This window comes from Camelus dromedarius, chromosome 18 (genome assembly GCF_036321535.1).
Source record: "Camelus dromedarius isolate mCamDro1 chromosome 18, mCamDro1.pat, whole genome shotgun sequence".
NCBI lineage: Eukaryota > Metazoa > Chordata > Mammalia > Artiodactyla > Camelidae > Camelus > Camelus dromedarius.
The window spans coordinates 47,327,486-47,341,600 of NC_087453.1; the positions used below are offsets into that span (position 1 = coordinate 47,327,486).

At 61.9% G+C, this 14,115-nt stretch overlaps 2 protein-coding genes and 1 long non-coding RNA gene across 12 annotated transcripts in view; 2 read left to right on the plus strand and 1 right to left on the minus strand.

Moving 5' to 3' along the window:
• APMAP (adipocyte plasma membrane associated protein) overlaps positions 1–14,115 on the minus strand; it is a 78,338-nt gene that overhangs the window by 47,464 nt on the left and 16,759 nt on the right. For 4 of the 10 annotated variants that reach the window (XM_064475944.1, XM_064475946.1, XM_064475948.1 and 1 more), the window contains exon 9: positions 12,200–12,328. In XM_064475944.1, the coding sequence (XP_064332014.1) occupies positions 12,200–12,328 (129 nt within the window). Of the gene's footprint in view, positions 1–223; positions 268–661; positions 1,081–11,337; positions 12,329–14,115 lie in introns of those variants that run through there. The other 6 variants (XM_064475942.1, XM_064475943.1, XM_064475945.1 and 3 more) reach the window with 6 other exon arrangements.
• CST7 (cystatin F) lies at positions 1,079–9,387 on the plus strand. Its single transcript, XM_010992739.3, has 4 exons — positions 1,079–1,323; positions 7,387–7,559; positions 8,128–8,244; positions 8,914–9,387. Exons 1-4 carry the CDS (start codon positions 1,254–1,256, stop codon positions 8,989–8,991), a joined length of 438 nt encoding a protein of 145 aa, XP_010991041.1. The 5' UTR covers positions 1,079–1,253; the 3' UTR covers positions 8,992–9,387.
• LOC135318541 (uncharacterized) lies at positions 1,330–6,939 on the plus strand. Its single transcript, XR_010376703.1, has 3 exons — positions 1,330–3,848; positions 4,539–4,667; positions 5,738–6,939. It is a non-coding gene; the product is annotated as an uncharacterized LOC135318541 (long non-coding RNA).

Sequence of the window (14,115 nt, forward strand, 5' to 3'; positions counted from 1 at the left end):
GGAGCAGGGGCAGTGGTGTGAAGAGATTTAATTTACTACAAGGAGCTGAGGCTGGCAAGTCCAGACGCAGGCCAGCCAGGGGCGCAGCTCCGAGTCGAGTCTGAAGCTGGGGGAGACTGGCCCCCGGGCTGGAAGGCAGTCAGGCAGCGACAGGGCTCTTCCTCCTCTTCTTCCTTCAGCACTGTTCAGGCCATCCACTGATCGGATGCGGCCCACCACACCAGGAGGGCCAAGTGCCTTAGTCCGTCTCCAGGCTCAGATACTGATCTACCCCAGAAACACTCTCATGGACCCACACAGAGCCATGTTTGACCAAATGTCTGGGCACCCCCCCGCCACAAGCACACGTACAGCCCCGGGGACCAGTAACATTGCTCTCACCCCAGCTCCTTCCCCACCCTGGGCCTTTGCTGGTCCACAGAGGACAGGGCACAGACCCATACCCGCTCTGAGACCCATGCGGTGCTTCTGAAAGTGAGAACAACCCGCAGCACTGAGGACAGGCAGCAGTGACCACCCGCCCCTGAGGTACTGTGGGGTCAAGGCCCTGAGCACAGGGCAGCCCGCTCCCCGGGCGTGCTCGGTGTGAAGCCCCCAGATCCTCAGCACAAGCCCATCTGGGGAACTGAGGCTTGGGGCCCTCACTAAGGTCACCCAAGAGCTTAGAGGCAGCGCTCCAGACCCCCTCCTCACCACTGGCGGGGCACATGGACCACACCGGGCAGGGCGCCGGGACCCTGAGCCAAAGGTGGGAGGTGGCCCATCACCCCTCCGCAAACCCTGGCCCCCTCTGGCTCCAGGCCCCGTGATGGCCAGCCCCTGCATCCCAGTCCGCACTTGGTTTTCCTGACACTTTCAGGGAGAGTGGCCCAGTCACACCAGCAGGACAGTCCCCTGCAGGGGCCACTCAGGTCCCAGAACCTGGTCCTGGGGAGGAGGAACCCCAAGCGGTTGTGCTTCTGAAAACGCCTGCTCACTTGGTTTGCTGCAAGGTCTCTCCCACGAGCCTCGAGGGCAGAAGTCGCAGAGGCTTTGCTCACAGCTCTCACCAACGCCTGCAGACAATCTCCCATCTGGAAACTTTCACAAAGGAAGCGGTTGAGTTTACAGCTGGCAGATGTGGAGGTGAAGCTTCTGGCCAAAATGACTCAGCAAGAAACCGCCATCCCCGCCCCCGGCAGGCGGTTCGCGGGGCGGGGCTCCCCCACCACCTCGCTGCCGGCGCCCCTGCCCACACGGCCCTGAGCACAGCCATGTGTCCAGCCTGGGTGCTGCTGACCGTCTGCAGCCTGGTCCTGGGCACCACGGGGGGCCCTTCTCAAGGTAAGAGGAAGAGGGGGGTCTCCCTGCCACATGGGGTGCTGAGCTTATTCCCCGACCCCACCTGTGTTCCCAAGTCACATTCCAGGGGACCAGACAGTGGCTGCCTTTGTGGGGAGCACCATTCAGAGGTGGGGGTCTGGACCACCTGGGACCGGGGCAGCATCTGTCCCCGCGCTCCTGAGGTCTGCAGGTGGTCCCCACGGCTCCCTGCGGGGACAGCGTGCAGGGTAGCGGTCGGGCGATTTCCATCTGATGGCGCATCCTTCCTGCCTCCAATGCTGTGCTATGACTTGGCTGGAAGGACCCTAAGCCTTCGTCTTTCCTGCCATGGGGAAGGGGAAGAGGGGAGCCGCTGCCTGTGGGCCAGGTAACTGTGGCACAGAGACATTAGGTGATTTGCCCAGGTCACAGAGCCCACGAGCACCTGCCCCCACGCACACCAGGAAGCTGGTGCCCAGGGCCAAAGTGACCAGCGGGCAGGGACAGCCCCCAGACTGTAGCTGGCTTCTGCCCTCCTCCCTCTTTGAAGGGGGCTTGAGCCGGGCCACAGGTGACCGGCGTCCGGGCAGGACACCATCACCAACCCACTCTCGCACCTGCCTCCCCTGCCGCAGCCCCTCTGGCTGGCCCAAGCCCCCCAACCTGGTTGGACCTACTCTGGACGGCAAAGCCCAGATGGACAAGGGTCCAGAGTCCACACCCCATGTGGGGGCCTTGGGACCTGGAGCCTGCCCAAGCTGCCTTCTTACCACCCGAGAAGCGGGTAAATCACGGCACCCCTGGGCCCTGGAGAGGCTGCCTGTGATGGCCCTCGGATGGCAACCCTGCCGTCCACTGTGCCGTCCACCCGCATCCCCATGCTGGGCCTCTGCTGGCCGGCGGCTCCCATGCCACAGGGACCCTTTCTGTGGCTCCTCTGTGTGACAGGTGTCAGCCCCAGCAAGGGCCCTGGGCCCTTGTCCGTAGAGAGGCTTGGAGGCCCTGTCTGGTGGTCTAGCAGGGGCAGGAGCTCAGCCCCAGATCCCAGTCTCCTGAGAACAGGTTCCAGAGCCTTCCAAAGGGGGAGGTGTTGCTCCTGGGCACCTGGCCTCCCCCACCTCGGTGCTGAACAGCACTGACCCCAGCACAGAGCCCCGCAGCCTCCCTGCCGAGCCCCTCAGACCCGGGAAGTTGCTGCGTCGATTTCTTCACCCCCAGCCTTCCGTTGAAAAGGGAAAGAAAGCCCTTCTTTCTCAACCTGACTGCCATCTCTCGCAGGAAGCCCCCGGCCGAGCTCGCAGTGGCCCATCTTCCCACCATGGCCGCCTGGGCAGGGCCTGGGGCTGGGGCGGGAGCGAGAAGTGCCCAGAGACCACCCCCAGTGAGGGAGGTCCACGAGGGGGCCACCGACCCACTGTCTGCATTTAGAGATTTCTTTGTTCCGGGGGTGCACTGGTTTGCCCTCAGCCATGGTGCACATCTCATATTTGGTGACGGCACCACGGCACACCCCTCATCAACCAGACCTTCCCGTGGACGGTCTCGTGCATTTTCACCACCTCCCTGTGGGGTCGGGGCCACTGTCACCCCCGTGTACAGATAAGGACATGGAGGCTCAGAGAGGTGAAGCAGCTTCCCCAAGACTGCACAGCCTTTGAGAGGCAGAGCTGGGATTCAGACTCTGGACGCATCACAGTGGGTTAAGGCTGGGACTGACCGGCACCCTGTTTGTGCCAGTGGACATGTGTCCTCAAAACAACGGGCTACTCATTACTCAGATGGAGTTAAGGGCAAGAACCAGCTCACTGAGTTCTGGTGTCGCGTGAGGGGAGGGGCTCAGGGGAGGCTCTGGGTGGGCAGGGGACCCCAGCACCCCAGGCCCTGGGCACAGCCCTCCTACTGTGAGCTCAGGACACCGCCCACTCAAGGGCCCTGTGATGCTGGCGGGGCAGCAGCCCCCCGAGGAATGCACCCGGGGACACAGGGAGGGTCTCCGGCAGGGAAGCACCCTGGTTCCCTACTCGGGGCCCCCCCACCTCCCTGGGCACACCTAGAACGCTCCTGAAACAGGAAGAGGCCGAGCAGCCCCTTCCCCCCAGCCACACCAGGAACTCCCCCAAGGGGAGCTCATCAGGTCTCGGGGGCGGGGGAGGGGCAGGACTCTCCAAAGGGCTCGGCCCCTCGGGGCTTCAGTGCGCCGAGGCAGGGCCCGCGCCCCAGGCGGGGCATGAGTCCCACGTGCCTTAGTTTTTCAGAAAAGCAAATTGAGGGACATTTACCAAAAACCCTCACTACCAGCTGCTCTTTGTCAGGAAGTAGCTGTCCACAGCGCTTCTGGGATGTGAGCTGCACACCTGGTGGTAATTCCAGGGCAGGCTAAATCCTCTTTGACCTGCAGACACAGGCACCTCTGGCTGCAGCTCTCACTGCTCTGACCTTGTCCCCGAGGTTCTGACTGTGCCCCCAAGCTCTGGCATCAACCTGCTCAACCATGGACCCGGTCTGATCGACAGTGTCTCTGGGAAGCGCCCACACACCAGTGGAGGGTCAGTGCCCACCCGGGGAGGGCGAGCAGAGCCTGGCACACCGACGTCCGACGTCCGTGGGGCCAGAGTCAGTTCTGAAGGAGGGGGTGTGGGGCGGGACAGGACAGGAGCTGGGGGAGGAACCACCGTGATTTACATGGAAAGTTACACTTTTCAGCAAGAAACAGCAGAATGCTTCCTTAAGCTTTGCTTCCCATCCTGATCACCAGGGAGACGAGAGACTCCTTGACTCCCTTGAGTCGGGACTGGGAACTGGGGGTGATCTCACTGGGGCCAGGTGCAGCCCAGGGGCCTGCGAAGTCCCCAGGTGTGCTGGTTCCTGCAGCAAGACCAAGCTGTTCCAGGGCCGGTGGGAAGCATCTGCCAAAGGCTGGTCCCATGCTGTCGCCCTGGGGCTAGCTCCACCTGCTTATGTTTGAGACTCTAATGTCCCTGCCCCAGGGAGAGTCTACCAGCCCTGGGAAAGCTGGGCCTCTGCCCTGCACACTGTTCCCGGGTAGGGTGCAACATACCCCCTTCAGCGCCGCTGTCACCCTAATCTCCCCAAGTCCCAGCCCCCATCTCTTGCGGTCTGAGTCATTTTTTTCAAGACCAGCCTTCCTGGCTCAGCCTGTCCCACCCTGTGGGGGTCCGCCCACCCCTCTCTTCCTGCGCCTTTCTGGGCCACAGTCCCCACCCCCCATCATGCAGGGGAAGGTGGGGAGTCCCACTCATTTGAAAAGTCCACTTCTCTGAGCTGCCCGGCCCCCCTGGACGCCAGCGTTGTGTGACGCAGAAGAATTTTCTGTTCCTCCTGACCAGGCCACCACCAGCCACAGTGTGAGTCACGACCCCCCCTCACCCCCGCACCCAGCCTCCAGCTAGGGGATGTCAGATTTGCCCTCCCCACACCCTGCCCACTTCCGCGCTTTCTAACTAGTCCCCACCCCAGCGTCCCTCCTCCTGCTAGGTTAGTGTCACTGTCACAGTCCTCCCCTCCTGGACTGTGCCCCAGCCCGCCCACGACTCTGAGCACATGGCATCACCCACAGCACCACCACCGAGAAGTACTTCTTGAATGAGATAAAAAGATTAGGTCCTTAGAGCCTGTCAAACCTGGGTTAACCCACCCCTTGGAGGCCTCAGCTCCTCCCTGGAGAAGGGGGGCACGCGGCTCCCACAGACGTGGGAGAAGAGCCCCCAGACCTCCGCCTCGGGTTGGGGTGCGGGCTCCCTGGCTGCGCCTCGGGCCCTGGGCCGTCTGTCTTCCTCCAGGAGGAGACCCTCTTTGCTGGCTCTGCACCAGCCCTTCCCTGTTGACGTCTTCTGAAGGGTCACCCTGAAAACAGGTTTGACTTTTCAACAGTAAATTAAAAATGGGGTTTTAGTTTGTTTAGACAACTGTGCTGGTGAAACCTTACTGAACTGAAGCCTACATTTTAGGAAACGTAGTTAAAACTAAACCAACCTCAGTGATCTCAGAACCTCGCGCAACTGTACGAACATCACGTAGGAACTGAGGTCACGCGTCTGAAGGGACACTCGTCAGAGGCTCGGCCTCAGCTAGTTTCACTTCGTTAATATAATCCCGTTCAAGCCCACCGAGGCAAACTGCATACACAGGTAGCATCTGAAACGCAGGTGTCAGCGGCTCCCTCAGACCCCGACAGCAAGTTCTACTGGTTTTGTTATACTCTTCTGTATTTCTCAAACTTCCTACCAAACAGATAAGCCTACAATCAGAGAAGGCAATATATGTAATTCATACAAAGACAGCCAGCTGTGGACAGCGACCCCCGGGGGGCGAGGGGACCGTCCGAGGGCACAGCCGCCCGAGCCTCGGCCCCTGGGAGGCGGCTCTCAGTCTGCTGCTCAGACCACCTGATGGGCAGGTTCAAGCTGTTTTCCAGGAAGCTGCAGCTGAAAACCACACTGGACTTCCTGTCAACGGCAGACCTGAGCCAGCGCCCGCCCAGCACGGCCCAGCGGATGGGGATGTCACTCGAGGGCCAGACGACTGCAAAGGAGTCTTAGAGATGCTGCCCACGGCCTCGTGGGGCCAGCACTCTGGGACAGCACAGCCAGCAACGGCGGCACCTGCTGGGGCGCTCTCGCAGGGGACAGGCCTGCCCAGCTGCCCCGACCCCGGGACCCAGCTGGGCCACCCACCAGGAGGTGCCCCGCGAGGGCAGGCAGCACCAGCCCCCTTTGGGAAGAGGCTGACCTGGGGCCCCCAGGGTCTCAGGTCCATGCAGATCCAACCCAGACACAGACCCGGCCACACTCCCTCTGCCCACTCCCAGCGCCCCTCCGCCGCTCCACCCACGTGGAGAGGAGACCCTCAGGCGGGCTGCACATGGTGCGCTGGGCGGGGGTTCTGTGTGCCGCCCTCGCGTCAGACATCCATTTCTGAGAAGGGCTTCGTGGGTGGACATGGCCTCCTCCAGGACCCTCGCTCAGATGAGCTGATGGGCTCAGACACCCTGGCAAGACCTTCCGCTGGGCTGGGCTGGGGGTGTTGCTCCCCCCACCGTGACCCGTGAGCCAGGCGGCCCCCGGGGACACATGCCAGCTGCCTGACCAACCCCAGCTGGAGCCCGCGGACTGTCCGTGTCACCAACCCTGCGCCCAGCCTCCCGGCCTGGCCAGCCCACTGGCCCTCATCCCCACCCCAAGCTTAAGGTTCAGGCCCTCCTCTCCGCCCATCAGCCCCACACTGGGGCTCCTTGTCCCCCACGGGACGCCCCAGATCAACCCGAGAAAGGCTTCTACTCAAGCCGCTTCACCCTGTTGAACACACACGCTGTTCTCAACCCAAAAGTTGAGATTTCCTCACAGCCAGGGACCCCATGTCTCCCCGGACGGCAGCAGTCCACCCCAGAGCCTCAGCCCCACCCATCCCTCCCCACGTCCTGCTCCACTCGGTCAGTGACAGAAAACAGCTGAACTGGCCTCCTGCCAGGGACAAGCCAGCCCCGGTCACCTCTGCAAGAGTATTTCAGTAAAACCTGGGGAAGTCTCAGTAAAGAGAAGTCATCTGCAAGCCAAAAACCCTCTTCCCTTCCTCCCGCCCCCACAATTTTAGATCTCTCCTCAAACTTTATTATGTTAATACACGAGTGGTCCACGACTGCTGCAGGAAAACTGAGAATCAGAAGCCTGACGTCAAGTCACCCGAGCGCCCAGAACAAAAGTCCCCGCCCACCTGTGGCCCACACGCCTGGGGGCACTGCCCCGCGGCCACCTGCTGGGGACGAGCTGGGGGGCCAGAGCCAAAGGGTGGCCTTGAAGGCTGGGTGGAGGGGCCCTCTGAAGACCGAGGCCCCCCCCCACGAGGCTCATCCTGGTCCCGGGGGCGTGTCCAGGTTTCTCGAACCGCAGGAAGTAACCGGGTCCTGGGAGGGGCCGTGTGGGCCCACACTGCACCGCCCACCACACCGGCCCTCGGCTCTGAGCGCGGAGCCAACAAGGGGGCGCACGGCGGACACCCTGGGGTGCAGGGCAGACGGTCGGGGGCCACGCTCCTAGCAACGCTTTCATCTGCCTGCTTCTCTTCCAGACTCTTGTTCCCAGGTCCTTCACTCAGGCGTGAAGCCAGGGTTCCCCAAGACCATCAAGACCGACAACCCAGACGTCCTCAGGGCGGCCCGACACAGCGCCGAGAGGTTCAACAACTGCTCCAACGACGTCTTCCTGTTCAAGGAGTCGCGCGTCCGCAGAGCCCTCGTCCAGGTGGGTCTGGGCTCCCCGCCTGCAGCTGCCCTTCCCCTGCACGGGCGTCACACCCTGCAGGGTCCCCAGGCTCCTCAGCAACCCTGTACAGGCAGCTCAGCCCTCCCCTCCCAGGAGGGCCCCCAGGGCAGCCAGGCCAGGCTCATCCTCGGTCCCGAGCACACACGTCAGCAAGGGCCCAGGACAGTGACGGGACAGTCACCCGCTGAAAGCAGGGCCCAGGGCAGCCGGTCAGCGAGCTCCGCGCTCACTCACTGGGGCGCTGGTGTCAGGTGGGTACAGGGGGCCGCTCCACGGGCTGACTCAGGACAACGGTCGCCCTGGGTCATGAGATGCAGGGTGACGTCCTCATCTTTATTCTCCTCGGGGACCGCAAGCGGAGAGCAGGATGCAGTCACCGTCATAGTGGGCATTCTGTGCAGTGGAGCGGCCAGCATCAGGTTCCAGGGGCCCAGACCCCGGTCTTCGCTCCCTACCTCCCCCCCCTCCCCGTCTCAGGCCACGTCCTGCTGCTGGAGGAGCTGCGGCCCTCCGTCCTGGACCTGGTGACCCGGCTCTGTCCCCTCAGGTAGTGAAAGGCCTGAAGTTCATGCTGGACGTGGACATTGGGAGAACCACCTGCAAGAAGACTGGGCGCCCGAGCCTGGATGACTGCGACTTCCAGACCAACCGCACCCTGCAGCGGGTAAGAGGGGTCTCGCCTCCTGGCACGCAGACCCCCACCCACCCCCACAGCCTCGGGCGTCACCCTCAGCACTTCTCTGCCCCCCAGGTTCCCAATCTCACCCCAGGCAGCAGCCCCACGGGAGAGCAGGGAGGCGGCAGCCCCCCAGGCCTCCCCAGGCGACCCCCACAGCTCCCAAAGGCACACCTACAGGCAGTAAGCGCTGCGGGCTTGGGGCAGGGGAGAGCTTTCACGCAATTCAGAAGTCACAGCGGGGAGGGCGCAGCTCAGCGGCAGAGCGCGTGCTTAGCACGCACGAGGTCCTGGGTTCAGTCCCTCCAAGAATAAATAAACCTGACTACCTCCCCCACAAAAAAAAAGGTTTTTATTAAAAAAAAATTAAATACACACACCTAAGGAGAGCAAATGTGGCAAAATTTGGTTAACTTGTAAATATGGATGTTGAATATATATTCTTGAATTATGACTTCGGTGTTTCTGTAGGTTTAAAATTTTTCGAAACGGAGCAGAGAGAGAACTGCTCAGTAAAGAAAACACGTGCACACCCACATGCATGAGCACACCCACGCGCATGCGCAAACAGCCTCAGCAGCCGCGCTGGGCGCCCACTTCTGCGGCGGGGGTGGGGCGGCCTCCAGGAAGGAGGACCCTCAGGCCCCCTTGTTCCAGGCTCTCAGCTGCTACTCGGAAGTCTGGGTGGTCCCCTGGCTCCAGAGCTTCCAGGTGCCCGTCCTCCGCTGTCACTGACCGCAGCCCCGGCCCCTGGCTCCCTTCCTGCCATCACCGCCTGGTCATCAGAACTCCAAAACAGCACCTCTCAGACGGCAGCGTGGGGGCCCACGACAGAACCATGTCACCACCCGCAGCCGGACTGAACATTCCACACGTGTTTCTAAACTTAACTAGTCTTCCCAACGCTGCCCACCTGGATTCAGGGCGAGTCCTCCGATGGGCATTACGTGGGTCCTGGACCCTGAATGCCCCGTGGCCCCAGGCTGCCAATGAAAGCCTGGAGCCACCCTTCTGTCTGAATAATCCATTGCTCCAGCACCAGGCGGGGGACAGGCCAGCTCCTGCGCACCATGGCCTCTTGGGGCGAATAGTTACGAGTGGTAAACATGAATAAAGAACTGACCACCCAAAGCAATGCCTCTGCCAGACCTGCTCTGGGAGAACGGGGAAGCAGATGCGCATCGGGAGGCCCCTTTCCTCCACAGAGCTCTCCGAGGCTCTTCCATGCTACAACCAGAGCCCCAGAGACAGCTCCTCGCCTGGGAGGAGCTTGCCCTCCAGCTGTGTAGTCCTGGGTGGGGGCCGCCCAAGGCTCGGCCCCTGTGCAGCTGTGCTTGGACAGGTGGGGAGGGGACAGAGTCGGAGACCCTGCGGCCCACCAGGGAGAGGGGAGAAGGCTGGGGCGGGGCACAGGGAGACGCTGTGGGCTAGGTGGCAGGCTGGGCCACCCAGGAAGGTGACCAGACGTCTGAGCCAGGGAGGCCGGAGCGTCCTCTTCAAACCATAGAAGAGCACAAAGGGCACTGTCACCTTTAGGAAAATGACTCGCTAAATTACAAGAAACAAGAAGCATGCATTCAACACGTACGGTGATTCAACACACTGTCATAAATGTGACGGGTGAAAGCAAGGGACTGCACCCCCATCTAACTCACCACCCCTGGGGAAACAGAAAGCTAGGGCCCAGGGTTCTAAGATGACCAAAAGGAAGAAACGCTTCAGGTCTCAAACTGACCAAAATCAATCAGAGTTCAGAATTCCAACAACCTGCCCTGAGCTTCCCCCCGCCAGGAGGCCCCCCACACGCCGTCCCCCAACCGTGCAGATTCGGGGTTCAGCTCTGGGCCCCCATTCCAGCATGCAGCCCCCCAGGTTGAAGATGGGCCAGGCTGAGGAACGGCCACCGCCTGGGGGACCTACAAGGCCTCCGCCACACTGCGGCCTGGCCACCCGGAAGTCTGACCCCAGGCTGGGCGGCGGCCACCCAGTCTCCGCACCCCAGCACCCCCAGCAGCCTCGCCGTGCGCCGGCTGTGCCCCCAGGCAGGTCCCTCCACAGCCTCATCTCCCCCACAAGATGCAGCTGCGACCTTATGTCAAAAAAAGGTCAGAGTACGTGACAGCTGTTCAAGTCTGCAGAGGGCCCTGCAAGTCTCCAGGCAGGCCCTCCGTCCTAGAAAAGGCAGCACTGAGTCCTGTTGGCGTTTCTGGAACAGGTGGTGAGGAAGCACACAGTGAATGAGCCGTGTGATGTAGTTTTCAGAGCACGTGAGGGATTCACATTAGAGAGAGTCTGTCTTCTTTCCAACAAGTGCCTGTGGCGCACGCAAGCCTATGGAGGCTGCATTCTGTACCTCACTGCAGCGAACGCCAGGTAAGACACAGGAAATGACACTTTGAGACAGAAAGTCAACATCTGAGTCAAAAAAAGACGCCTTTGCTGGAAACTGTGAAAAGCTACCAGCTCCTCTGCACTGAGAGCAAAGCCCTCAGTTCCCAACCAAGAAGGAAGCCGGGTGGGCACACCTGGGGTGCGTGTCTACCGAAGAACGATCGGGTTCACTGACTATCCCGCACACTCACTAGATACCCGTGGCGCACCGCTTCCCGTGAAAAAGCATTTCCCATGAAATGACATAACGCCAAGTCGCCACCAGACAGGGCACGGGCCAGCCTGACTCTGCTCCACACTGCTGAAAGGCCGGCCTGAGCCGGCGACCCGGGATGCGCCCCAGCAGATCCCGACTCTTCCACGGCGGGGGTGGGGGGCTGTGCGTGTCGGCCCCACCACGGCTGTCAGCCTCCCTGACCTGCAGCATCAGCTACCAACAGTAGCGTCTATTTGAGTTACAGAGGCAACTGCAGAGACACAAGCCCTGGCGCCTTCTCACGAACACCCAGGAAAGGAAGGAGCACCGAGCCCCACTGTGCAGGCCGGAGAACAGGAGAGGCAGCCGCCGTGGGGGGGCCGCACAGACCTAAACCAGATCCCAGCGGGACAGCCACTCCACGGGACACCGAGGAACCAGATCGCACTCGCTGTTACGGTGGAAGAGACAGGAGAAGCGCCCAAGCAAGGCCATCGGGGAGAAGTCCGTTTAATTATCATAACCTGGGGCCTGCAACACCTGGACCCGAGCGGATGCCCCGTCAGTGCGCACAGCAGCACCAGGCCTGTGTGGTGGAGCGGATGCGACGTCCCCACATGCGCTCTTCACACCGGGGCTGGCGGTGAGGAGCCAGGTGTGTGGACAGGACCCCCCACCCCCGGCCCCACCTTCAATCCCCATCCTTCCATCCGGTGGCCGGCCCCAGGGAAGGGGGGTCCCCTGAGCTGCTGGATCAACATGCAGCTCCTCTGCCTGCACTCAGCTCCTTGCCTTCCAAGGGCCAGGGGACTCAGGCAGGGAGGGGGCCGAGTGGGGCAGGAGAGTGGGAGCTACGGGAGGGACCCTGGGGCCGAGGCCGTGTCCTATTGACCCTGGAGAACAGGGTTGTGATGTCTTTGTTGGCCCGGCCACAGCCTGACACACGTTTGCTCTGAGCTCCCCCTGCCCTCCCGGCCCCACCCCCAAGACAGGCGTCACCGGTTAACAGCAAAGACACCAAGGCTGGCAGCATAGAGCCTGCAGCGAAACAAGACCCTGGACGGCTCACCCACCGCGCCCCGTCCCTGAACCAGAGGCCCGTGTCTAGGGAACCGCTGCACCCAGGAGAGCTTTTCGGAGAAAGCAGCTTTACGGGGACTCATCATCCCCACGGCAGTCACCACCTTTCCTCAGTCTTGGGGCGGAGCCCAGGGAGGGTGCCCTGCAGCGGCACCATACTTCCAGGGCCCGCAGGGCGGGTGGGCGGGGCAGGGCCTACGCGGCAGGGAGGCGGAGCCGGCAGAGGAAGGGGGACCTGAAGGAGCCCAGGTACAGGTGCCCGCCGTGCTCGTGCACCTCGCTCACGTAGGGGGCCACCTGGCCATCGGGGTCGTGCAGGCTCCTCCGGAAGGCCCCGCTGTCGCTGAGCTCCAGGACCAGGCTGTACCGTGGCACGAGCTTCATCACCGTCTCCTGACCCAGCAGCTGCAAGGGAAGCAGAGCAGGAGAACGGGGCTGAGCAGGTGCCCCAGGGAACCCGCCCACGGCCTGGCACCTAACCCGACGACTTCCCGAGGCCTCGGCTCTCGCCTGCTCCACGCCAGCGTGGCCATCTGCCTGGCAGGCCCCAGCCGGCCCTGGAGGAACATGACCTCAAAACAAACCCCCGCTTTTTTGTCTCGTGTGACTTCTTTCCTCCTGCCCGCTCTGTCCGGGGAAGTCCTCCGTTTGGACAGCTCCTCGGAGCTGGACTCCAGCTGCTGCACGGACGCTGCCCAATCTCTGAGCCGCTGAATGAAGCTGACCAGCTCTTGGATGTTTACTCAGTTTTTAACCTTCTAGTAAAGGCCCAGCTCCCACAGCAACGGGAAAGCCACACAGGGCAGGGCCAGGTGAAACCGGCCACGGCCCCCACAGCCCCTGCAGCCTGGGCCCACCCTGCAGCAGCCCTGCTCCGGGCACAAACCGCCCTGTCTCCTCCACTGCAGCCGCAACCCCCTACACGTACAAGCTGTGTTCCAGAAGGTTCCACAGCAATCGAGCCAAGTTGCACGTTGGCTCAGAATGTCCCATAAGGCTTCCCAGGACCTTCGAACCCACCTCCTTTGGTCCTAGGTCCTCCCTCTGTTAGCTCCACCTTTTCCCTAAGAGACCTCAATTTCCTCCGCTTAACGACTCATTTTCCCAGAAAGCTCTCAACTCTCCACCTGTTTCCAGCCCTCAGGGCTACAGTTCTCACCGCCCAGGACCCATCATCACCTGGGCATTTTAACAGACGCCCCAGCTGAGGAGACAGAGCCCCAGTCCCGTTACAAAGGCCGCCACCCAACCACTGGCGGGGTCTGTGCACCAGACGGTCACACCGGAAGTCTGGAGACAGAACAGCCTGTTGGTAGGAGCAGCTCTGAGGGAGCTGGTCGGCTAGCCACCTGCAGACAGCTCAAGGCAGAAGTGCCTTATCCCCTGCCCGCTGTTTTTTTTTTTAGCTCTGACGTTGTCTCAAAACTGAGAAAGAAAATCCACGAAGCTCCGGTGACACCCTGAGGAAATCGGGCTTCCTTCTCAAGTCTGCAAGGCCTGTGGTCTTCTCCCACCTCCTGACTGCTCCAGACCTGCCACTGCCCGGCCACACCCACATGAAGACGCTGGCCCTGCTCCTGCCTGGACCCCCAGAATCACACCCACCACTCTGATGGAGCCCACGTGGCCCAGGAGCCGAGACACAACCCCCACCAACAACTACGTCCTCCAACAGGCACCGACACTGAGCCCCTCCCATCCTCCGCTCAGGGCATCACAGGCATGTTCTCATTACGTGTTTCATCACCTAATGAAATGCTGCTATTCTTCCCACTCGATGGAAGGATAAATTGAGGCCGAGAAATCACGTCACCTGCCCAGGGTCCCTCAGGTGCTCAGGCCTTCCTCAAATCCTCCTCCTCACCTGCTCTGCCATCCACCTACTCCCAGGTCCCAGGAGAACAGAGGTGATTCTGCAGCCGACAACGTGTCATTTCTGAACAGCGGCCACTGACGTAAGAGCCACACGGAACACTGTGGGCCAGCCTGACCGAGCAGCCCCTCAGCGGGGCCCACCCACAGGGCCAGGCGCCGTACGGACTCAGCCCCAGCGCTGGTACCTCCCAGACCTTCACTTACAACTGTTTCAGTGTCTGTAACTGAAGACGGGTGGAATCCCACGGAGAGGGGTGAGCAAGGGCTCTGAGGCAGAAGGAAGCAGGGCGGGATGGGGGCCGGGTTGGTGGGTCTGT